The sequence below is a fragment of the Pelophylax lessonae genome (assembly GCF_965119305.1).
Source record: "Pelophylax lessonae genome assembly, chromosome: 12".
Taxonomy (NCBI): Eukaryota; Metazoa; Chordata; class Amphibia; order Anura; family Ranidae; genus Pelophylax; species Pelophylax lessonae.
The window spans coordinates 200,965,335-200,991,823 of record NC_138779.1 but is presented as its reverse complement, the minus strand read 5'-3'; the positions used below and the strand labels follow the sequence as shown (position 1 = coordinate 200,991,823).

Sequence of the window (26,489 nt, the reverse complement as noted above, 5' to 3'; positions counted from 1 at the left end):
CTACCAGTGTATTTAAACAGTAACAGTGCATATGTATAGCACTGATTACTGCAGTAATGTCACTGGTAACCCCAAAAGTGTCATAAATGTCAGTCAAGGGTCCGATCTGTCCGCCCCAATGTCGCAGTACCGCAAAAAAAATCGCAGATCGCCGCCCAAACCAACAAAAATGACAAAAATCTTTCCCTTTGTTAGTAAACCCGATAACTTTGCGCAAACCAATCAAAATACGCTTTTTGCGATTTTTTTTTTTACCAAACATATGTAGCATAAAACAAATTGGCCGAAAATGTTAAAAAATTTTGATTTTTACATTTTTTTTTTTGAGGAATTTCATATAAAAAAATGTGAAAAATATTGTTATTTTTTCAAAATTGACGCTCTTTTTTTGTTTATAGGCAATGATCAAAAAATCGCACAGGTGATCAAATACCACCAAAAGAAAGCTCTGTTTGTGGGAAAAAAAGGATGTCAAATTCGTTTAGGTACAGCGTCGCACGACTGCGCAATTGTCCGTTAAATTCACGCAGTGCCGAATCGCAAAATACCCCCTGGTCAGGAAGGGGGTAAAATCTTCCGGGGCTTAAGTGGTTAAAAAAACAAAATAAGACCAAAATTTGCTTGAATTTAGGTCACAGGCTTGAGATAAGCAATGACACAACAGCTTACAAACTGTTTATCTTGATGAACGTGAAATTTCGTTAGCTAATCTTTACATCTAGAAAAAGTTTATTTTGGTTTCTTTGCAGTTCGTAAGAGCAACAGAAGAGAGAACAGACCACAGAAGAAGCATGTAAGTAACTTTCCGATGCTAAGAAACTATCATAAGAGAATACCCTTCTTGGAGGAATCGGCTATGGGAATGGACAGTGATTAGACATAAGAGGTCAGTTCAGGGCCTTATTGGCAAAGAGTTTAGTATCTCAGCAGCAACTTAGTGAGTGAAGAAGGACCAGAATGAAATATATAAAGACTTTTTGCTGCAGACTTTGTTTGAAGACAGCAATTTAAAGACATCAAAATTAATGATCGACCGATATCGTTTTTTTATTGCTGATACCGATATCACATATCGGTATCACATATCGGTATCAGCCGATATTGGCCAATATTTTCGTATAAATTTTTATTTTTTTTGACAGGTACTCTTGTGGAGGGAACTTGGGTTCTAAAAGACCCCAAACCCCTCCTCTGCACTTAAAAGCATTCAAAACGCCAACGTTTGGCTGTGTTGAATGCTGTCATTTTTTTAAAATTTGGAGCTGAGTACCCGGAAGTGATGTCACGACATCACTTCCGGGGTTTACACGGAGACCAGATCAGAGCCGAATGCGGCTTTGATCAGGTCTTCTCTTCGGCGGCCGTGCAGGCTGGTTGCCCGGGTCTCCTGATGGGACGGGAGACCCGGACGAGCCGCGGAAGGCGGCGGGAGGGGGGCGAAGTCCCTTCCCTGTAATGACAGCCGAGCAGCTTCTCAGCCACATCGGTTGTCATTACAAGACAGCCGACCGTCGGCTATGGGCGCCGGTACCGGGGTGATACCTCTAGCTGCAGGCATCACTCCGGGATATCGGCAACATCTGCAATATCGGTAACCTCAGGGGCCGATTCCGATATATCGGGGAAGAGATTCCTGTGCAGTGTTAGAGCAGGTGAAACATTTGAGTTTATTATAGTAGAAGGTGGAAAATACTTGTAGGGTATAATAATGGCAGCCCCCATGGGGGTAGTAACCAAAGGCAAAGAATGACCCATGGATTCCCACTTCTTTACATCAGATGGTGGTGGTGTAATGTTGGCTGCACAATCAGCAACCTATGGAAAGAGAATTTCAAAAAAACAATTCAACTGTTCCATTCTTTTCTACAGAGCCAGTGGTCTAGACGGGAACACAGGCTTTGGGGGGAAAAAAACTTCAGGTCAAGTTTACATTAGCTAACTAGTACATTTCAAGATCATAGGAAAAATAAGGAAAACTATTACTATATGTTAGGTAATTTCATGTAATATTTAAAGTGCAATATTTTTATTTAAGGAACTATGGATCCATGCCTTCCAAAGTGTTTCTTTACCATCTTTTCTATAGGTGTTTCATCCTTTTGTTTCCCGCAAGATTATTTCTAATGGCTTCTTTTTTATGGGGCTTTAATGGCAGAATTTCTGTAACTGCAGTCCATGCTGTGTCCCCCTGCTGGAATCATTGAGAGGGTCTCACTTATCTTGCCACAATTATTATTTATTTCACATTATGAGTAGTGTAACAGGAAAGGTAAGAGCCAGTGCAGAGAGATAGTGCAAGCTTAGAAATTTGGAAGAAAGGTTTCAACACTAGAATCTCTGAGAGAGCACTAAAAATGAAACAGCCGATCTAAGCCATGGACAGTCATGGCTAAAATTTTATTTTACATCAAAAGAATCATTTAGCATAAAGTTGAACTCTAGGCACTTCTGGGAGTGTGTCAATTTCCAGGTCCCCTTCTGTAGTTCCTCCCAGAGATGGTACAAGCAGGGGGGGGGGGGGGCGGAAGGGGTGGATGCCCTGGGCGGTACAATTTATTGGAGGGAGGGGGGCGCAGATAAAGTGTGCTTCTAAAATCTGTCTAGACAAATGTGTGTGACTGTACATACCAGCCGCTAATAGCTGTACCTGCAGCGTTGTGCCGAGTGCACTCTTGCACCCGGCACAAGCTTAGAACAGACCAGCCTTTCATTTCCCTTCCTCCCTTTCTGCAGCGATACTCCCCCTGACAGGCACTTTGTAATACCGGCCCAGAATGACGTGACGTCACTCACTGAGAGGCCAGCTGGATGCGGAATGGGAGGACTCAGAGGAGCATAGAGTGCTGCTTGAGCTGCAACCTAGAGGAGCCGAGGAGGAGGAAGTAAGTACTGCAGACTGTGTATCGCACAAGTAAGCCGATAATGATTGATGATTAATATATATTTATTGGTGTGTGTGTGTGTGTGTGTGTGTGTTGGGGGGGGGGGGGTTCTGCCTGAGGGAGGTTAATTACCAATTGTATTTAATTTCTGTAATATGCAGCATGAGGGGGTTAATGTATTGCCACTGGTCACTGATACAAAGTGGTGAATTAACCACTTTGTGCTGCATTAGTGGCCAGTGGCAATACATTATCCCCTTATGCTGCATATCACAAATTGAGTCAAACACCAGTGATAAACACAAAGTCCCGATGTGCTAAAAAAGCATTCGCACCATCTGCCACCTTCAGTTGAGTGATCCTGTGACAGTCGCCTCCACCATAGATAAAGTGCTAGCTTACCAGATTGCACGGACCTCCTATCAAGGAAGGTCATTGCCACTTGTGGCTCTAAACCCAACCAGGGTCTTTAACCGTCCCAGGAACCTCTTATGGCAAGTGGACCCACCATCCAGGGAACAATATCACTGATGGTTCTCAAAACACAAAAGGCTTGCTCGCCATAGTGTAAAAATCTTTAAAAACTTTATTTAAGGTATAAAATATTGCCCTTACAGCAAGAAAAACACGTAATCACATTAGGATCAAAACAAGCCAGCTGGCTAATCGCAGCTACCCGTCCTTCCGGGATTCGAGAAGCGCGGTGACGTCAGCTGACGGAATGACATATGCCCATCAGTGTGCCCCTTAACATAAAATGTGCACATCAGCGTGCCCCTTCACATAAATGGTGCCCATCAGAGTTCCCCTTAACATAAAATAAGTGGCTCGCTTATGGACACATTTTATATTAAGGGGCACTCTGATGGGCACAACAAAATGTGCCCATCAGAGTGCTTCCTAACAAAATATTCCCATCAGTGCTCCCTGTAAGAAAAAAAATGTGCCCAACATACCTTAAGGGCAAGAGTTGGCACAGGTGGCAAGCTGCAGGGGGCAGAAGCTGCGAGGTATCATACCTCGCAAGGAGCAAGAGCCCGAATCCGCTCGCGGCCCGGCCAGGAGTGAGAGCCGGGAATGAGAGCCGTGGTCAGCAGCAGGGGACGGGGCAGACACACAACATCACTGGTTGCTGGGACACCCTCGATCCTAGCAACCAATGACTGCTAAAATGTGTCATTACACTGGCGGCCTGATGGTCTGGGCAGGAGAGTTGCTTGGTCCGTGTTCGGACCACGGGCTGCCATGTAGTCCTCCCATTCCGCCTCCGGCTGGCCTCTCAATGAGTGACGTCACGTCGTTCCGGGCCGGGATTACGAAGCGTCTGTCAGGGGGAGTATCTCTGCTGACAGGGAGGAAGGGAAATGAAAGGCGAGTCTGCTGTAAGCTTGTGCCGGGTGCAAGAGTGCTCTCAGCACATAACTGCAGGTACAGCTATTAGCGGCTGGTATGTACAGTCACACACACATTTGTCCAGACAGATTTTAGAAGCACACTTCTAAAACTTCTACACTTCTACACTTCACCTGCGCTCCCCCCCCCCCCTCCCTCCAATAAATTGTACCGCCCAGGGCATCCATCCCTTCCGCCCCCCCTCTGCTTGTACCGTCTCTGGGAGGGACTACAGAAGGGGACCTGGAAATTGACACACTCCCAGAAGTGCCTAGAATTCAACTTTATGCTAAACGATTCTTTTGGTGTAAAATAAAATTTTAGCCATGACTGTCCATGGCTTAGATGAATCGGCTGTTTCATTTTTAGTGCTCTCTCAGAGATTCTAGTGTTGAAACCTCTCTTCCAAATTTCTAAGCTTGCACTATCTCTCTGCACTGGCTCTTACCTTTCCTGTTACACTACTCATAATGTGAAATAAATAACAAATGTGGTAAGATAAGCAGAGGCAGCTCTAGGCTTTGTGAGGCCTAAGGCAAAACTTGGAAATGAGGCCCCACTCACGCTCATAATGGGAAAAATAATTCAAGCGATAAAAATTAACTGTATAAATTGCATATATTAAGAGCCTTAACCTTTGTACTATGAATTCACAGTTTCTAGAATTTTCTCTAACCAATTATAATTTAATCAAAGATCATTAAACATCGGGTATGTATGTATATATATATATATATATATATATATATATATATGTCTGCTCTTACATCACAGTCCCCAGCATTTCCCTATAGGTCATGATTCCCTGAGTCCCTCCTTACATCAGAGTTCAGTGTCCCCCCTTACATAAGAGTTCTCCTTTAAATCAGATTCCCCCCAGCATCTCCTCCTCCAGTCCACAGAATTCCTCTTAACATTAGTGTCCTCCTCTTAAATCAAATTTCACAGAGCCCCCTTTACATCAGAGTCACCAGAGTTTCCCCCTTACATTGTAAGAGGAGTTCTGGGAACCCCGATTTAAGGGGGAATGCTGGAGACTCTGATGTAAGGAGAGTTCTGGGAACCCTGATTTGAGGGGAAAGCTGGGGACTCTGGTGTAAAAGGGAACTCTGTGGTCACCAAAGCTCCCCCTTGCATCAGAGTTTCCAGAGACCCCCTTACACTTCCCTTCCTCAGTCCACCACAGTCTAAGGCACGGCAAGTCCCACTGCAGAAGGCTGCCATACCTGAGTCCCCACAGAGGGCACTGTAAATTCCAGTATAGTGCACTGCCATTCCTCCCTGAGGAATGGAAGCCTGCTATGCTTGGACTTGTACTGCTCTCTGTAGGGGACTGAGGAACTACTGCCTGCTATGCTAAGACTTGTAGTGCCCTCTGTGGGGACTAAGGCATGGCAGCCTGCTATTCTGGAACTTGTAGTGCCCTCTGTGAGGGACTGAGGATTCCTCAGTCCTCCACATTGTAGGGCTGTCATTCCTCAGTCCCTCACAGCTGGGGGAAAAAAAAACAGAATTAAACATCTAAAGGACAACTCCAACCAAAACTACCAATAATGTACACAGTCCATATGCTATATAATGTCACAGCCCGCTACCCCTCACCTTCCACCTCGGGTGCTGCCATTGTGTAGGGCAAAGGGTTCCAGCTCCACCATGTTTGGCTTTGATGTCAGATATGCAGGACTGGCTCAGCTCCACTCTCTTCCCTGGCAACTGACCCAGCCACCCAGGGGCCCTCTCCTTCTCCCCCAGCCACCCAGGGGCCCTTTCCTTTTCCCCCAGCCACACAGGGTCCCTCTCCTTCTTCTCCTCCAGCCATCCAGGGGCCCTCTCCTTCTCCTCCTCCAGCCACCCAAGGTCCCTATCCTTCTCCTTCAGCCAACCAGGGGCCATCTCCTTCTCCCCCAGATACCCAGGGGCCCTCTCCTTCTCCCCCAGACACCCAGGGGCCCTCTCCTTCTCCCCCAGACACCCAGGGGCCAAAAAAACAATATTTTTCACATTTTTTTATATGAAATTCCCCCCTAAAAAAATGTAAAAATAATTTTTTTTTATCATTTTAGGCCAATTTGTTTTCTGCTACATATTTTTGGTAAAAAAAAATCGCAATAAGCGTATTTTGATTGGTTTGCGCAACAGTGATTGCGTTTACTAACTAAGGGAAAGATTTCTGTCGTTTTTGGTGTTTTTTTTTAACGAGTAATGGCGGCGATCTGTGATTTTTTTTGCGGGACTGCGACATTGCGGCGGACACACGGACCCTTGACTGACATTTTTGACACTTTTGGGGGTACCAGTGACATTACTGAAGTAATCAGTGCTATAAATATGCACTGTTATTGTAAAAATGACACTGGCAGGGAAGGGGTTAATTTTATTGGAGAGGGAGGGGTTAATGTATGCCTGGTGCTTACTGACGTGTGTGGGGGGAGGTGACTGAGTGACACAGGGACAGATCGCAGGTTCAGCTATGCTGAACCCTTCAATCTGACCCTGCCTGTGACTTAGGAGATCCGCCCGCTTTGTTTACACAAGCGGGCGGATCTCCAGACTCGATTCCCCAACGATCAGGGAAGAGCAGCGGCGATCGCCGCTGCTCCTCCCCTGGCCCGACTCCCTCTGTGACTGAATACAGCGGGAGCGAGCCTCCGGCGGCGCGCGCCGCCGAGGGAGGGGAATGTCTGGCGACGTAGGTCTACATCGTCAGACCTACAAGAGCCACTTTGCCGCAGTAGAGCTCTAGTGAGCAGCGCTAAAGTGGAAGATTTTCCCCCTTAATGACCAGGCCATTTTTTGCAATTCGGCACTGCGTTAGTTTAATTGCGCAGTCGTGCGATGCTGTACTTAAACAAAATTTATGTCCTTTTTTTCTCACAAATAGAGCTTTCTTTTGGTGGTATTTGATCACCTCTGCGATTTTTATTTTTTGTGCTATAAACAAAAAGATAGCAACAATTCTGAAAAAAAAACAATATTTTTCACTTTCTGCTATATAACATTCTCTAAAACAAAAATTAAAAATCTAAATTTTTTTAACATTTTAGACCAATTTGTTTTCTGCTACATATTTTTGGTAAAACAATCTACTGTCCTACCCTGCTGTACCTTGTACCACTTATGTGAATAAAGAAATTTTCTTCATTGGATTCCGTGCTGGTGTGCGACTATTTTCTTGTTTCATGCTTCTCCTGGTGGAGCACCGAGGTTTAGCACCCACCTTGAATCGTGGACTGAGCGTTGTTATCTCTCTTCATTTCCCTCCATTGTCAACCAGGCCCCCACATCAAAAAATCCCACAATCACACAGTTCACCCATCATAGAACTCCCAATCACACAGTCCCCTCTTCACATCAGAGTCTTACTCTGTAGGTTCCAGCACCATGGTAAAGGCAGGATTTGGAAGATGTCTGTAAGAGGTAGACTTCTATATTCTCCTAAATGCTGGGGCAGCCTTGCATGCCAGCTGTGCTCAATCAGAGTCATACCTTGCCATGGCGGGCGTAGGCTTTTCACCATTATCATAGCAATGAATGACGCCATGGGTACTGGCCCTAGAGCATTATTTGTTGTTATGAAGCTGGAGGCCCACACTGCAAAATATGGTCCCTGAGCTTCTTTACTATGACAAATGCTCATAGGGCAGCCCATTCAAATGAATAGGCTTCCTTATGTGAGACACGTGAAATCATGCGAAAATCACGCAAATAAATTTGTGATCAGGAGTATGAGTTCCCACTATGCAAAATGGGAATGGGGCCTAAAAGTAAACAAAAAACAACAGGCATTCCCTGAGGAAGTCACGTGACTCCGTGACGTAATGCGTAGGAACCCGGAACCGGAAGTGACGTGTGATACGGGACGGCGCTCCCTCGGCGTTATCTGAATACTGGATGATATGTTTTTACATGTAAGTTGGCTATTTTTTTAAAAAAACAGTCTTTAATACTGCACAATGATGGTCCCTCAATTTTAACCGCTTGCCGACCGCCGCAAGTAGATATACTGCGGCGGTCAGCCCCGGCCAGGCAAAGTGACGTATATATACGTCACTAGCCTGTGACCGGTTTGTGAGCCAATAGCGGGCGAGCGCGCGCCCGCTGAGGCGCGCGCCCGCCGCGGCTCGTTCACGGAGGAGTCCACGCGTGTGACCGGCGGACCCGATGTCTGCCGGTCACACTACGATCGTCGGTAGAGCGGGAGAAAGGCGGGTGGCTTATGCAAACAAGCCGCCTGTCATTCTCCCCTGTGTAAAATGGAGATCAGACGGTTCTATTATGTAGAACCATTGATCTCTGTTTTTACAATAGGAGACATGTCCAATCACAGTTAGAAACACGCCCCTAGGACACACTTAACCCCTCCCTCTCCAATACAGTTAACCCCTTCCCTGCCAGTGTAATTTTTACAGTAACAGTGCATATTTTTAGCACTGATTACTGCAGTAATGTCACTGGTAACCCCCAAAAGTGTCAAAAATGTCAGTCAAGGGTCCGATCTGTCCGCTGCAATGTCACAGTCCCGCAAAAAAATCGCAGATCGCCGCCATTACTCATTAAAAAAAAACACCAAAAATGACTAAAATCTTTCCCTTTGTTAGTAAACGCGATAACTTTTGCGCAAACCAATCAAAATACGCTTTTTGCAATTTTTTTTTTTACCAAACATACGTAGCATAAAACAAATTGGCCGAAAATGTTAAAAAAATTAGATTTTTACTTTTTTTTTTTTTGGGAATTTCATATAAAAAAATGTGAAAAATATTGTTATTTTTGCAAAATTTACGCTCTTATTTTGTTTATAGCGCATGATTAAAAAATCGCACAGGTGATTAAATACCACCAAAAGAAAGCTCTGTTTGTGGGAAAAAAGGACGTGAAATTTGTTTAGGTACAGCGTCGTACGACCACGCAATTGTCCGTTAAAGTCACGCAGTAAAAAATCGCAAAAAACCCCCTGGTCAGGAAGGGGGTAAAATCTTCCGGGGCTTAAGAGGTTAAATAAACAGTCTTTAATACTGCACAATGATGGTCCCTCAATTTTAATGAGTCCTAAGGAAGCGAGACTCACCCCAAGAAGCTGCATTCAGAGGAAAGCATAGGAAACACCCGCAATAGCACAAGGTCTATAGGACAAGGTCGGGAACTAATACAGGAAGCCCAAGGACAGACCACATACACTAAACACCACGCTGGAATAAAGGAAGAGAAGGGATCAACCCCCCCCATCCAGAGAAACAATACAGGCGTATTACCCTCTGCTCTGAGGTGAGAGTTTAGTACACCTAGAGGTTATATCACGGCACAGGTGGAGGAAATAAATCACTTTATCACCGGTTTATTGCATCTATATATTGTTTGGTGGAATAAGGCTGCCAGCACAGCCATTTCATCGAGAACTGTTTGAAACACCATTGTGGAAACAGACATTCAAATATATGCGTATTTGCGAATTTTGCACATATTTTGATACATTGTAATTTATTGCTGGAACATTTATTTTATTGTGATTCACTATTTATATATATATATCTTTATCACTGTATGCATAGAGCACTTTAGAGAAGCACATAGGAGAAGCACCTAATAATTTTATTAAGTTTTTTTTAAGCCACCAAGCACCTTATAATATATTTTATGCACAACAAGATGTATTTTGGAAATTATAATAGGATTATATGAATTTTAGACACATATATTGTTTTATTGTTTTAGAGGTGAATCACTACAAGCACTTTACTATATTTTATAACACCTTGAAGCGCATCACAACCCCCCTTTTATCAAACAAAAAACAAAGTTTAGTCTTTTCCTGTTCACCTCAAAGTCAATTCTAATTTTTTACGCTTTAGTTCGATTTTTTGGCCAATTTGTATATTCTTTTGTATACTCTTCATACAATTTTGTAATGAATTTTACATTAATTAATTTTTGACTGCATAAGCATTAACACGTTTCTACAGCCATCCTAATATTTTATTTATTTTTTTATTAATGAAACAGACTAATTTTCCTGTCTTTTTGTTTCCTAGAATTGTCCTTGGATCTCCTAAACCCTAACATTAATGAGAGATGGAAAATATCACCACCTTTCACCTTTCTATTTTGAGGAATTCCACCCAACCCCCAAAAAGTTATGACTCTAAAGAAAAGCAGATTCTTTGGATTTTCTCCATCATAATCTTCTCTTTGACCTTTCTACTGGGGACTTTAGGCAATGGACTGGTTATCTGGATTACAACTTTCAAGATAAAGAAGACAGTCAACGTTATGTGGCACTTAAATTTAGCCGCAGCTGATTTTATTTTCACCTTGTTCCTGCCTTTCTCGATTGCCAACACAGCCCTTGATTATCACTGGCCAATTGGGAGGTACATGTGCAAGTTAAACACCATGCTCATTAATCTAAACTTGTACGCTAGTGTCCTACAACTCACTGTTATCAGTATTGATCGCTGTATTTCCATAGTTTACCCTGTGTGGTGTAGGAACCACAGAACTCCCAGAATGGCATCCTTTGTTGTTCTAACTATATGGATCTTAGCTTTGCTTTTCAGTTCACCTTTCTTTATATTCCGAGATACACACAGTTTTAATACCAGAAAAATTTATTGCATTTATAAGTTTGATGGAGACAATCTAAGGTCCGAAGTTGCATCATCAAGAGAAATGGGTTTATTGGTTACACGATTCATCATCGCTTTTTTTATCCCTTTCACTATCATTGTGTCTTGTTACATAGTAATTACTTTCCGTATCCAAAGGGATCACATGGCTAAGACCAGTAAGCCTTTCAAGATTATTGTGGCTATCATCATTTCCTTCTTTGTGTGTTGGTTTCCTTATCAAGTTTTTGCCCTCCTGGGAATGGCTGTGAAGCGTACCAATGATAAATGTCTAAAACACGTGGTAGCAGTTGGATATCCCTTAGCTAGGAGCCTGATGTATATCAACAGCTGCATTAATCCTATTCTCTATGTCTTCGTGGGTCAAAATTTCAAAGAAAAATTTTGGAGGTCCATTCACTCGGTGTTTGAGAATGCTTTTGTGGAAGAATCTAACAAATCGTATTGTGGGGCTGAGAATGTCATAGTAGCATCTTCAAATTTTTGATCCTCAACAGAGAGCTTAGTTCTAATACAAGTGATCATTTTGGTTTCTTTCCCAAATGCAATCATGTTTACCCACTTCAGCTCCGGAAGTTTTTACCCCTTTAATGACCAACTGGGGAAGAAATATAGGCGCCACTCGTCACTTCCGGATCGGCTTCTGTGTGTTCCTGGGACCAGGAAGAGCGGCTAGCTACCGCTCACAGCCTGTCACCCGTCACCGCTCGAGCCATCCTGATCCGACCGGAATGATATTTTATTCATTTTGTGAGTACCCTCTGTTCTATTGATTTTATTCAATAAATCTCGAGTTACTGCACTCAGAGTGGCGCCTGTGTTTCTTCCCCAGTTGGCTCCAAGCATTCTTCTACTTGTCACTTGAGCTGCCTCAAGAGTGCCCCTTGGGATATTTTATGGACTCCCCTTTTATGGACCTTTTTATGGACTTTTCATATATGGAATCATACTTGGATTTATATATGGTCTTATGAATTATTCCTTTATCTTATTGACAACCCTTTTTATTGGTTGTTGTGTTTAGTGCTACTTGTGAAGTCCCTGGTGAAACTCTTGTTACCCGTTGTGCGCCAGCTGTTTTTGTCCCTTTAATGACCAGGCCATTTTGCGATTCGGCACTGCGTTACTTTAACAATTGTGCGGTTGTGCGACGCTGTACTCAAATACAATTGATGTCCTTTTTTCCCCCCACAAATAGAGCTTTCTTTTGGTGGTATTTGATCACCTCTGCGGTTTTTACATTTTGCGCTATAAACGAAAAAAAGAGCGACAATTTTGAAATAAACACCATATTTTTTACTTTCTGCTATAAAACATTCCCAATAAAAAAATTTAAAAAAATCGAATTTTTTTTCATCAGTTTAGGCCAATTTGTATTGTGCTGCAATTTTTTGGGAAAAAAAAATCCAAAGAGCGTATTTTAATTGGTTTGCGCAAAAGTTATAGCGTTTACAAACTAAGGGATGGATTTTTGGACTTTTTATTTTTTTTATTAGTAATGGTAGCGATCAGCGATTTTTAGCGGGACTGCGACATTGCGGCGGACAGATCAGACCCCTAACTGACATTTTTGACACTTTTTGGGGACCAATGACATTAATACAATAATCAGTGCTAAATAATATGCACTGTTACTGTATAAATGACACTGGCAGGGAAGGGGTTAATCCTGGGAGTGATCAAGGAGTTCAATGTATGCCTACTTGTGTTTGCTAACTGTGGGGGGGGTGGGGCTCTGTGACAGGCACAGGGAGATTGGTGTTTCAGCCTAGCTGAAACACAGGATTTCCCTCTGCCTGTCTGACAGAAGAGCCGCCTGCTTTGTTTACATAGGCAGGCAGCTCTTCTGTCAGTTTCTGTGAAGATCACGGGAGGCTGGCTGAGATTGAGCCCGCTCCTCCCGTGGTCTGACTCCCTCTGTGTCTAATCACAGCGGCAGCACGGCTCTGGTGGTGCCCGCACACTGCCGAAACCATGTGCACATAATCACGTACATGTAGGCGATTATGCGCAGCCGAGCCACCCTGCCGCAGTAAATCTGCGTGGGGCAGTCGGCGAGCAAACCAAATTTTTTTTTTTTTTTTTTTTTACATTATACTTACCTACCCATATGGAAGAAAAATATATTTCCAATATGTTTAGGGAAATTTTTTTAGAAATATATTGAATATGGCCAAAATTGTAGCATTTCAAATATATTTCCAATATATTTTGGAAAAATAAATTAAGAATGTTTTTTTTAAATATATTTTAAATATATATTTTTTTCCATGTGGGTAGGTGGATGCAGCATTGATACTGAATCTGTCCCCTGCCGTCTCTAAGGCTGAGAACTGAGCGATCAAACATCGCTGATCACTAAGGGAGAGAAGGATCCACGCTTTGAATAAGAGGCTCAATCAAGAATGTAGGAAATTGGCTGCAGCCTACCTCTAGAACTGTTCACAGAAAGTGTTCAGTAAAGATCAAGGAATGGTAAGGAGGTAAATGGCGCTGCCAGATATAAATATAAGAGGACAAAGGAAAACCTGTACATATATGTCAGCAGTGTAAGAATTTGATATGTGTTCAAATAATACTTAAGTACATAAAATAAACATCAAGTAAATCCTTATACGTAATGTGCTGGTTAATATAAAAAATGGTCATAAATAAATAAATAAATAAATAAATAAATATTATACTAAATTAATATCCAAATAAGTGACTATTGGTGATAAAGGGAAGAGACCCTTGTAGAAATAAAGTGCATGAACTAAGGTGACTGAGTGTCTCAGTGGTATAAATTATAAAAGATCAATGGTAAACTAAAAGAGATGCAAAGTAGCAATCAAGGTGCAAATGTAAAGTGCTACCGTGACTATATGTGCATATACTCTAACAGAGCAAATCCCACAGAAAGGGGTGGGTGTAAATGGATACAACTCCGTTTTCAAACGAATACAACAGTGCAAGTGTTTTAAAAAAGAAGAAGGGATAATTAATAGTGGAATGCAGTGAGATTCCAAATCGCATACATTGCAAAAAATTGAAGATTTCAACAAAATATATATCCAATAAAGTGAGGTATGATACTTCAAAACAATATATTTATAATAGTTCCAATCACACAACAAAAGTGCTCCATTGCAGGATTTTAGATTGGTGCAACTATATTGCTAATACAATAGTCCCAAATCGCATGGCAAAGTGCTCCAGTCCAGGTATTAAATTGGTGCAACTTCACATAAGGGGTGACTTGTGTATTTCCAGTGACTCTTCAAGTGTAGCCGGTGTGATGGGTCAAGGTGCTCCCCTCACTCCCAGGACCGCACTTACCAGAAGGGGGAACCCCTACAGGGGTAATACGCCTATGTTCCAAATTGGATGTGGCTCCTATATCCCTCAATGGTCATCACTTGGTTCCTCTGGTTATAACATCAATGGGGATCCTATCACCCTTGGATAAATGGGAACACCACTGGGGGTCCTGTGGTGAATACTCTCAATGGCCAGGTATGATCCGGGTATGCATGTGAGGAAAGAAATGTATAGTGCAGTACCGTTTAAAAAATTATAAAGTTTAATAACGAAATGTACTCACATATACATGCAGTAAATCAGGCATTTGAAAATCAACATGAGTCGGGAGGTCTGCCGCGCTGTAACTGTTTCCGGAACGTTATGAGTTCCACGTCTGGAAGTGCGTTCCAAAAGCAAAGGCGGAAGTGACGCAGTGACGCTCTACGCGTTTCATCGTACAGACTCCTGATGACAAATTTGATAAAATACGAATAGCTCCCTATTTAAAAGTCATAAGTTCCTCGTATCTCTGTACTATGACCAAGGTAAGTATTAACCACTTTACCACCGGAGGATTTTGCTGTCTTCCGTCCAGGCCACTTTTTGCGATTCGGCGCTGTGCAACTTCAACTGACAATTGCGCGGTCGTGCGACATCGTACCCAAACGAAATTTACGTCCTTTTTTTCCCACAAACAGAGCTTTCTTTTGGTGGTATTTGATCACCTGTGCAATCTTTACTTTTTGCGCTATAAACAAAAAAAGAGCATTTATTTTGAAAAAACTACAATATTTTTAACATTTTTTTATATGAAATTCCCCCCAAAAAATGTGTAAAAACCAATTTTTTAAAAAATTTTTGGCCAATTTGTTTTCTGCTACCTATGTTTGGTAAAAAAAATTGCAATAAGCGTATTTTGATTGGTTTGCGCAAAAGTTATTGCGTTTACTAACAAAGGGAAAGATTTCTGTCATTTTTGGTGTTTTTTTTTTTAACGCGTAATGGCGGCGATCTGCAATTTTCTTTGCGGGACTGCGACATTGCGGCGGACAGATCGGACCCTTGACTGACATTTTTGACACTTTTGGGGGTACCAGTGACATTACTGCAGTAATCAGTGCTATATATATGCACTGTTACTGTAAAAATGACACTGGCAGGGAAGGGGTTAATTTTATTGGAGAGGGAGGGGTTAATGCATGCCTGGTGCTTACTGACGTGTAGGGGGGGAGGTGACTGAGTGAGTCATGGACAGATCGGATGTCCAGCTATGCTGAACACTCCGATCTGTCACTGCCTGTCACTATGGAGATCCGCCCGCTTGCGTTTACACAGGCGGGCGGATCTCCACACTAGATCCCCGGCGATCGGGGCAGAGCAGCGGCGATCACCGCTGCTCCTCCCCTGGCCCGACTCCCGCTGTGAATGAAAACAGCGGGAGCGAGCCTCCGGCGGCGCGCAAGCGCCGCCCAGAAGGGGGAGTGTATGACGACATAGTACTACGTCGTCAGACGATAACGAGCCACTCTGCCGCAGTAATATTGCTGTGGGCGGTGGTAAAGCGGTTAAGTCAACCCTGTTTGGTTCTTAAGTTTAGCTTTTCTTCAGCCTTTTCTTTCCCTTAACTATCTCTTACATTGCCTTTGGCTATCACTGGCCATTTTGAACCTTCATGTGCAAGCTTAACCTTCTTGCATTATATTTCAATCTGTCTGCCAACTGTCCTACAACTCATCAGCATTGATCGCTGCATCTCTGTAGTCTTTCCTGTTTGGTGTCAGAACCATCGCACCGTGAGACTGGCTGTCAAAGTCATTCTTGTAATTTGGATTGTATCTCGTCTACTCAATGTATCTTACTTTACAAATACACACATGGATGATGTACATGATAAATCTGTGGTTAGTTCGGAAGAAGGCTAATACATGATGTACAAATGATAATAAGATTTTTTGTTCTGTTTGTTATAGCTTTCAACATCATTATCTTCTGTCATGTTGTATTCTTTTTGCGTATTCAAAGAAATCACAGTGCAAAATCTATCAAACCTTTGAGTTATTGCTGCTGTAATAATTTCCTTTTTTTTTTTTTTTTTTTGCTGGTTTCCTTATTATGTATTTTCCATCATGGATTCCTAAGGAAGCTACAGATGGAATTGTAACTCCTGGCTGATAATTGGTATAGGTGGACGTATATCAACCTTGTTGGCTTAAAGCGGAGTTCGGGGCACAAAAACGATATTTTTTTTTGTGCCCGTCCGCTTGTCCCCCTTCACCTGAAAAGGAATTGGATAGTTAGGTTTCATTTTTTATTTACTCACCTTGTAATTGAAGATCGAATATACTCACCTAGTCTTCACTTCCTCCCTCTGTGCCGCGGCTCCGCCGTCACTTCCGGGCTTGCACTGATTCCTGGGAGCTGAACGTCATCGCTCCCAGGAATCAATTTGACGGCACCGGCCCCGCTCGTCACTTCCGGGCAACGCCGCATTCCCCTGCTAAACAGCTTCTGGGCATGCCCAGAAGCTGTGGAGGAATGCGGCGCCGCACCGGAAGTGACGAGAGGGGCCGGTGCAGGCGCATTCTGGGTGAAGAAGACACGGAAGAAGACGCCGAAGAGGACCGCACCAGCTTCAGCTGCCCACAAGAGAGATGGAAACGCTGTGGAAGAAATTTTATAAGTGAGTATTTCTTCTAAAAGGTAAGTGCGAACCGGGACAGATCAGAGGCTAGCCATTGTGGAATGTACTAGCCTTGACTGTCCCGGGGGTATGTTTGTTGACAAATGATTTCTGTGCCCGGAACTCCGCTTTAATCAAACAACTGTGTTAACCCTCTTTTCTATGTCAATGAGCAAGGCTTCAAGCTAAAATTCTGGAGTGCTATTAAATCTGTGTTTGTGGAGAACTTTCATCGAGGATGCCAACCTGACAGATCCAAGAAGCTAAACTGACAGATTTTTACTTGATCATGCAATAAGTCAAATGTGATAGAGTTGTTTAAAATTTTCAATTTTATTTGAAAATAATGTGCTTTTTCTATTAAAATAAATGTATGTAGCATTGTCCCTGTATGGCTTGCTGTATGATGACCTTTTGGGCCTCCTCTGATTACCAGCATACAGTCACATAGGGTACAGTTCACACATTCATCCTTACTCCCAATGGCTCGTTGCTCAATAAACAGACCAGGGGTGTTGGTTTTTAGTATTTATTGTGGAACTTGGATGGGAGAAGGGAATAGTTGGATATTCCAACTGGAACTATGTACATTGGATAAGGACAACTCTCACTGGGCCTCACCAGGTTGCTTGTGGAAGCAGTCACGCTGCTTAAACCATACTGCCACATGTATGGAAAGGGTTAAGTCTCCTTGCTCTTTCTCCAGCAAAAGACTTGGTGATCCACATTCTCTTCAGGACACTCCCTAACATCCCCTTTACCGATACCTGTCCACTGACTCTTCTAGCTGCAGGGGTGGCCCCCATCAAGTCAGGCCCCTTGACACAGATCTGTACTCACTGTACTGCAGAATCAGATCCTTCAGTGTCTCCCCTTCCAGTCAGCTTCACAGGACCTCTGAGTTCAGTTCCTCTCTAGCTCTTTATGCTCTCAGGTCAACTACCTGAGGCCACATGGCACTTCTACAGAGGAGGAGGCAGCCGCCCCCTCCCTCTGAGACTCCGCTCTCAGCTGCAAGACCCCGAGCACATGTGCTCCTGTCATTTATACAGTATCCCAGCATGCACTGAGTCACTTTTCTCTGCCAAATCACCAGGGCTGTACTAAACGTCTGTGCACTCATTTTTCAGGTTTCCTCCCACTGTCCAATATGCCTCCCTATTTGACCAGTGTGAAATACTCTTCAGAGCACCTGAGCACATTGAGCAGACCTCACTAGCAAATCCTGCTCTCTGGTAGGCAGAGAACAGTATAGATTTACCTGCAATCCCTCTGGTAAGCAGAAAGGATTCAAAACTATACTCTCTCTCTCTAGCATCTACCTAGGAGGGTGCTACGTTCACCCCCACACCAAACGGAGCCATGTCCTCACTGGCTCTAGGCATCTGTCCCTACAAAACACCTATACAAAAATGTACATGGAGTATCCCACAAACTTGAAAAGGGGGAAAAGGGAAATAACATATGTACAAGGCCATGGGGCATACCCCATATCTGGCCAGTAAATACAATAAATTAAGTGAAAAATAGGAACGTATCAGGTGCATTTGAACCAATACACCCCCCACCAAACAAAAATCTGTCAGACAGGTGAAGATTAGACATCCTATCTGACTAGACTACAAGTAACATTTGTACATATAGTATATACAGTGATGGATAGCGGATAGCCTTTCCAAGGCCCAAAGGTCCTCTGCAAGCCTTCGATACTGCCGGCCCCCTAAGGGCACGCTTAACTTGTCTATCTGTCCACCTGCAACCTGTGCACCTGCAATAGACAGAACAGAACAATTCCTGCCAATCTGACTAACACATTAGCACTAGTTCCATCTGGGAACCGTTTGACTAGAAATAGGCACAGTCAGTACAAGCACTGAGTGTTGTCGTTGTAATGAAGGAACCGCATAATCATTAGGTATCTTGATCTTGGCATAATGGTAGAGAAGATCAACATGTGGTGGATAGGGTTGGTGGACCAGTAGGAGTATAATTCCTTTTTTTTTTTTTTGTGAGTCCCATATTGAATGTGAGGCCCTAAAATATTTTAAATTCCTCCTCTGTTAGTTCTTTCCACTCATAGGGACAGGCATAACTTCAACCTGGGTTGCTTGATATGAACTGCTGTGCATAGAGGTTGCACTGGGCCACGATGGAAGATAATAGGTCTTGGGTAAAAATAAAAAAGAAATGAAAATTATTAGGGGCAAAATTCTCTGAATTAACCTGGACACCTGGCTGGGCAGTAAAAGGGGGGATGTTTGCTGCTCCTAAATTAGAGGGAAGCCACAAAGGGTTTTGAAGGGCATAGGGAAGGCTGGCATGAGTCCTAACCCTTTGGAGCTTAAAAGACACCCCACTAGTGCTTGGTCTTTAATGCAGTGGTACTCCATGGATGCCACTGCCCTACTGGTGGATGGCACAGGGCTGCTGGTTGATGCCACTGCTCTACTTGTGGTAGCTTGCTCCTCCCCAGAACACCTTCTTTTCATGGGCACACTTTCTTCTTCCTCTGATTCTGTAGCAGACCCACTGCTTAAAACAAGTTCAATTGCCCAATCAGAATCGGACTCAGACTCAGAGAGCTCCCCTGGAAACCTGGGGAGCACGGACACTTCCATGTGCGTGCCTCAGGGGGAGCGCGGAATGCACGATTCCGGGAGGACATCATTGTTTCCCCTTCCCAGAATTAGCCTGCCGCGCTGTAGCCATCATTCGGCTATGGCCCAGTCGGCAAGTGGTTAAGGGGGGTAAACCTTCCAGAGCTGAAGCTGTTAATGTGTTATGAAATCCTAATGGACATGAAATAATATGTATCAATAAGAGGGAAATGAACGATGCTAAACATCCCTCCATTCCCTTTCCCCAGAATATTTTTTGTTTACAAAGTACGGGGCTCTTTAACATTGAGAATAAAGTCATATGAGCAGCTGGAAATATTCTTTATTTAACAGTATCCTTATCTTGTCATACAGACGTTCAGTTTTCTTTCAGACACAATACTAAGATCTCCCACCCCAATCACTTTGGTATTGTCAGATTACGTCATATCCAAGCCTTAGACCCAAAAAAGAGTCACCATATACTGAGTGCCTACACATTACTGAGCTGTCCTGGAGCTAAACACACAGAAAAATTCTACCAGAAACACTCTAACTTCAGGTAAGGACAAACATTTCATAAAAAGAATACAGAAGGGATCAATTTTTAAAAAATGTTCTTCCGAAATCTGTTGGGCAAAGGAAGGTTTTCTATATCATTCTATTAGATGGGTAACTGATACCTAGTAAGTAGTGAACAGGAAAGCATGGCGAAGGTGAAGTGCCTTCTACACTAAAATTAATATTGCAAAAGGGGGCAGCAATTAAAGACTTTTTAAGACGTCTATTAAGAAAAAAAATTTGTAAGTTCCTTGTTCCTATGGGAATCTTTAAACAGAGTGTGCCATCTACAGTAAACCCCCCTCTATCACGGGGGTTACGTTCCGGACCAACCCGCGAAAAGTAAAAATCCACGAAATAGAAAACCCTATTAAAATACACTGTAGGCATGTTTTTTTTTACTGTCACTGTACTTTTAAAAGCATTTTAACGTCTTTAAACACACTTTTAAAACAATAGAAACTCATTTAAACACATAAAAGATACTGAGAGACAGAGCAAGAGCTATGAAAAAACAAAAATATTTAATTTCCAATGATTTATATAGTAAAATAACATTACAGAAAAAACGCAATATACCGGGACCGCAAAAACTGAACCGCGATGGAGCGGGGGTTTACTGTATACTAATATTTTTATGTAGCAATAGGGTAATATTGGTCTAAAGCTGTAGAAAGATTCTTATAGAGAAAAACACCTAGTATGTTCTTTACATTGTAGCACATTAAATGGATTAGAATCGTGTGTTTTTGATATAGATTTCTTCATGTTTGAAATCCTATTTTATGTATGTTTGTTAACAATTATTATTATTATTATTATTATTATGGAGGATTTATATAAGTAGTGCCAAGAGTTTGCACAGCGCTTTACAATGTTAGGGCAGATCTTTTTTTTGCACTTTTACAGGTTCCTAATTTGAACAGTGCAATATACAATAATGCAATATGTTTTATGAATATTAGAAGTAGTATGTATCTATTTATTTAAGAGAAAACAGGGAGCTGCTACGTGATCAGCTATGAAATCACTTACCATGGTTCATTAACATTGCCTATTATATCTGTATTTTTACAAACATACTTACTATTGCACCATTTATACGTTTTTTATGTTGGATATGCTGTGTTTTCTTTTGGAATTTTTGTTTTGGGGATTTTAGAGTGTATTTAGGAGTTATGGTGCTATTATTTTTCCTAAAAAGCGGAGTTCCGCCTTCCCCTCCACCCCCCTCCAAAAATGGAAAGTCAGCAGCTACACCTACTGTAGCTGCTGACTTTTAATATTAGGACACTTACCTGTCCTGGAGTCCAGCGATGTAGGCACCGCAGCCGATGATTGTATCGTCTGTCGGGTGCTGCCACCGCCATTGGCGGTAAGGGAACCCGGCAGTGAAGCCTTGCGGCTTCACGGGCGGGTCCCTACTGTGCATGCGCGAAGCACGCTGCACATTCCTATTGGCTCGGCGGCGGGGGAAGGAGGAGGGTTCCAAACTTCCGAGGGACGGCGCCATATCCCGGAAGTGGGGAAGGGTACCTGTCAAAAACAGGTACCCATTCCCCTCTCCCCCCTGAAAGGTGCCAAATGTGGCACCGGAGGTGGGGAGGAAGCAAAAGAGCGGAAGTTCCACTTTTGGGTGGAATTCCGCTTTAAAATCCTCCTTGATAATAAATCAATAGCGATACATGAATGATTGTATACATTTATTGATTTAGTGTTGTGCTTCTTTTTTTCATCTGATCTATTTTTAATGCTAATAATTAAAAATGTTCAGAAAAACCCATCCTAATAAAATCTTCATTCCAGTTGGCTTAGTCAGGGTGTTTTTTTTTCAGAGGTCACAGTGTACTTTTGTTATATAATGCTTAAAGCATTTGTTTCCCCTGACACTTCATATTCCTGATATGTGCCTGCGGTACCATGTACTTGTATGAGAAAGTATCCTGTTCTCTTTGTATTGCTTCCTTTATGTGGAATCCCTGGTGTTCCTGTCAGTCCCCCTGCTTTCCTAGTAAAAACTGACCACATTAAGCAGCAGTGGCGGCTGGAGAATGAAAATTGGGGGGGGGGGGGTGGCAAAACCAACACCCCCTCTGGTGGGACGGCCGACAATCAAATCTACCACCCCCTACCTTCTCCCCCCTCCCGGGACGGCTGACTGGCTTCCCAGCCAGCATTCTTACCTGCTCCTTCCCCGAGCAGCTGTGAGTCTTCTCCAGCCATACGTCCCCTCCCTCTTCCTGCCCAATGACCAGTAAAATCACTTCTCTTTTTAGCCAATCAGGAAAAGGGTCTCACGACCCGCTTCCTGATTGGCTAGGAGAAAAATCAGTGTGATAACGGCGAATATTCATTCGCTATTGTCATACAACTGGGTGGGCTCAGGGTGCAGTGCTCTGCGCCATGAGCCCACCCTTTTTTGAAGCCTATTAGAGCCCCTGGCTCTAATCATGTGCTTCAAAAAAAAATCCGCTATTGAAATCCATGCATCCTGCGCCCTGCATGTAGATTAGGGGGCTGGATGCATTAATAGGGGGGGCGACGCCCCTGTGCCCCCAATGGACGGGCTGCCACTGCTAAGCAGGAGAGCACAGCGTGGTCAGTTCCCTAGCTATGCTGGGAGATAAGTTTACTCTCCTCCAATGATCAGACTTGTCCTGACATCCCCCTAAACAGCCATTCACTGGGAAGCTCAGTGTGCTGCTCCTTCTCCTCCCCCAGCTCTTATACAGCTGAGAACAGAGGGCATGTGATCACTTATACATAGGGAAAAAGGTATTTATAATGTTTTTTTTTTTTTTAATATCTATACACAAATGTCCCCCTTTCAATTCTATTTCAAACTAAATGGGTTGTTTTACAAGGTAATCTTTATAATTACTTTAGGTTGCATTGACGTGTTTTGGTTTTGATTTTGCAGTGCATCGAGATTTTATATGACCCCTGACATGCCTGGAAATGTGGAGACCAACACCACTGAGGAAACTTACCTAAATGGAGATTTCCACAGTACTATGTATAAAATACTCAGTGTTTCATCCATGGTGGTTTTATCTGGGATAACTTTGCTAGGAGTCACTGGAAATGGTCTGGTCATCTGGTTTGTTGCCTTCAGGCTGAAGAAGACAGTCAACTCTGTTTGGTTCTCGAGTTTAGCTTTTGCTGATTTAATATTTAGCCTTTTCCTACCCTTAACTGTCATCTCTATTGCCCTTAACTATACCTGGCCATTTGGAACCATCATGTGCAAGCTTAACATTTATGCATTATATCTCAACCAGTCTGCCAGTGTCCTACAACTCGCCATCATCAGCATTGATCGCTGTATCTCCGTAGTCTTCCCTGTTTGGAGTCAGAACCATCGCGCCGTGAGACTGGCTGTGAAAGTCACTCTTGCAATTTGGATTGTATCTCTTCTACTCAATGTACCTTACATCATAAACACACACGTGGATGATGTAGATAACAATACGGTTTGTTCCATAGGTTGGTCAAGGCAACATGTACAGGTCATAGTAAGATTTATTGCTCTGTTTGTTATACCTTTTACCATCATTATCATTTGTTACGCTGTCATCTTTTTACGTATTCAAAGAAACCACAGAACAACGTCTACCAAACCTTTCAAAGTTATTGCTGCTGTCATCATTTCCTTCTTTGTTTGCTGGTTTCCCTACCATGTATTTTCCATCTTGTATTCATATGAAAGCAACTCATCACATAATAATCCACGGCTTGTGCTGTATTTTATGGGCAAAGATATATCATCTTTGTTGGCGTTTTCAAACAGCTGTGTTAACCCTCTTCTCTATGTCTTCATTGGCCGACACTTCAAGGAGAAATTCTGGAGAGCCATTAAATCTGCGTTTGAGAGAACTTTCACAGAGGACGCCTACCTGAGAGATCCAAAGAGACACAGAGCTTTAACTGATCATGCAATAAGCCAAATGTGATAGGACTGCTTCGAGACTTTACGGGATAATTTTCTAACATTTGCACATTAATGTTCTTTATCTGGAAAAATAAATGTGATTGGGTACTCTAAGAGCATGAATAAATTGTATAGATAGCAAAAAGTTTTTTTTTTGTTTGTTTTTTAGTTGCTTTAGTTAAAATCCCTTTGATTACATTTTTTCTTTTTTTCATTTTGCTATGTGCCACTTCGGAAAATATACTTTCAATAACAGGAAGTGAAAAAAAAAAAAAAAACAATAAAAATAACATAAATCTTTCCCATAGTTAGTAGTCGCGATAACTTTTGCTCAAACCAATCAAAATACGCTTATTGCTATCTATTCATACAAACAAATATGTATTAGAAAACAAATTGCCCTAAAATGTTAAAAAATTTAGATTTTTAACATTTTCTTTCGGGAATGTCATATAGCAGAAAGTGAAAAATATTGTTTTCTTTTCAGAATTGTCGCTCTTTTTGTGTTTATAGCGCAAAAAATAAAAATCGCACAGGTGATCAAATACCACCAAAAGAAAGCTCTATTTGTGGGGAAAAAGGACATCAGTTTTATTTGGGTACAGCTTCGCACGACTGCGTAATTGTCCAGTAAAGTAACGAAGTGCCGAATCGCAAAATATGGCCTGGTCATTAAGGGGGAAAATCTTCAGGCCAGAACTGGTTAAAATCCCCTTAATGTTATTTATTTATTTATTTATTTTTTCCATTTTGCTATGTGCTATGTAAGAAATAATTTCATTAACAGGAAGTGAGAGAAAATTTAGTGCTGTAAAAAAAGTATTTGCCCCCCATCTTCATTTTTGTTTATTTATTTTTTTTACATATTTGTCACATCTAAATAATTCAGGTCGTCATACAAATGTTAATATTACACAAGGATAACCCAAGTAAATATAAAATGCTGTTTTTAAATGGTGCTTTCATTTATAAGGGGAAAAAAAGATGGCCAAACCTTCCTGGCCCTATGTGAAAAGTAATTTCCCCCTAAACCCACTGCTGCTTAATCACTTTAAGACCGGAAGGATTTTCCCCCTAATGACCAGGCCCTATTTTGCGATTCGGCAGTTGGCACTGCATTATTTTAACAGACAATTGCTCTGTCGTGCGACGCTGTACCCAAATAAAATTGATGTCCTTTTTTTCACACAAATAAAGCTTTTTTTTCCAGTGGTATTTGATCACCTGTGTGATTTTTATTTTTTGCGCTATAAATAAAAAAATGTGAAAATTTTGAAAAAAAAAAAAAAAATTTTTTTCACATTCTGCTATATGACATTCTAAAAATAAATAAATAAATAAATCTAATTGTTTTTAACATTTTAGGCCAATTTGTTTTCTGCTAAATATTTTTGATAAAAAAAATTGCAATAAACATATTTTGATTGGTTTGCGCAAAAGTTATCGCGTCTACTAACTACAGGAAAGATGTAATTTTTATTGTTTTTTTTTTTTACTAGTAATGGCGGCGATCTGCGATTTTTTGCAGGACTGCGACATTGCAGCCGACAGATCGGACCCCTAACTGACATTTTTGACACTTTTGGGGGTACCAGTGACATTACTACAGTAATCAGTGCTAAACATATTCACAGTTACTGTAAAAATGACACTGGCAGTGAAGGGGTTAACCCTATGGGTGATCAATGGGTTAAATGAAAGCCTAGGGGAGTGATTCTAAGTGTGGGGGGGGCGTGGCTTGTGAAATGACCATAGAGACATGTGATCCTATATAGAAGGATCACATGAGCTCTGTGATCATTCCAGGGAGAACGGTCAGCCGTGTTTACAATAGCTGCTCGTTCTTCTCTCTCAGCGGGGAGCAATCGCGGGTGTCAGGCGGCAATCAGAGCCGCCTGACCCATGCATCGGCTTCCTCGCTGCCGAGTGGGGGAGGGAGCGCGCCGGTGGCGGCGCACGCTCGCCCCCTAGCTTTCCGCTCGCAACCGACGTAGGTCTACGTAATTTTGCGCAGGAGAGCCACCCTGCCGCAGTAAAAAGTTGGCGGGTGGTCGGGAAGTGGTTAACCTACTGAGCTGTCTGATTAGGTCAGGATTTCTGTGCTAAAAGCTGTACATTATTTTGCATGGAAATCTGTTGTTTTATATTTTAAAACTCACCTTCCCCTGCGATCCCCTGCCGTCTTCCCCCGCCGTCCTCCAGCCATTCCCTCTGCTGTCCTCCCACTGTGTGCTCGGCCGATGCCGCCACCTGTCTTCCGGTTCCCTTCCCTGCGAGCGTTGCGATGCAGGGGGGTGGAACTGACAGCAATTTCAAAAATGTAAATACACCAAATGAGATGATACAAAGCTGTGATCCTAACGGATTACACTGTATCATCCCATTTCCCCACAGGATTTCACCTGGTGACTTTTCCAGTGCCCTGCCTGTGCTTTTCCAGTTCTTTGTGCCTGGAAAATAGAGAACAACCATGGCGTCCAAAAAACTTTCTTTTTGCGCAAAATCGCTTTTAGACTAACTGAAAAACAGTGACAGCGAAAC

At 42.5% G+C, this 26,489-nt stretch overlaps 2 protein-coding genes across 2 annotated transcripts in view; both read left to right on the top strand.

The window, feature by feature from the left end:
* LOC309568984 (uncharacterized protein) overlaps window positions 1-10,331 on the top strand; it is a gene marked incomplete at both ends in the record, with an annotated part of 34,798 nt that extends 24,467 nt beyond the window's left edge. Inside the window, one exon of the mRNA XM_082274748.1 lies at window positions 10,304-10,331. Coding sequence (XP_082130874.1) covers window positions 10,304-10,331 — 28 coding nt within the window. The remainder of the gene's footprint in view (window positions 1-10,303) is intronic.
* LOC309568983 (uncharacterized protein) lies at window positions 10,327-23,970 on the top strand (the record flags this gene model as incomplete). Its single annotated transcript, XM_082274747.1, has 3 exons — window positions 10,327-11,379; window positions 19,832-20,018; window positions 22,938-23,970. The coding sequence occupies exons 1-3, from the start codon at window positions 10,344-10,346 to the stop codon at window positions 23,968-23,970; spliced, it is 2,256 nt and encodes a 751-aa protein (XP_082130873.1). The 5' UTR covers window positions 10,327-10,343.
* Window positions 23,971-26,489: the final 2,519 nt, after the last annotated feature.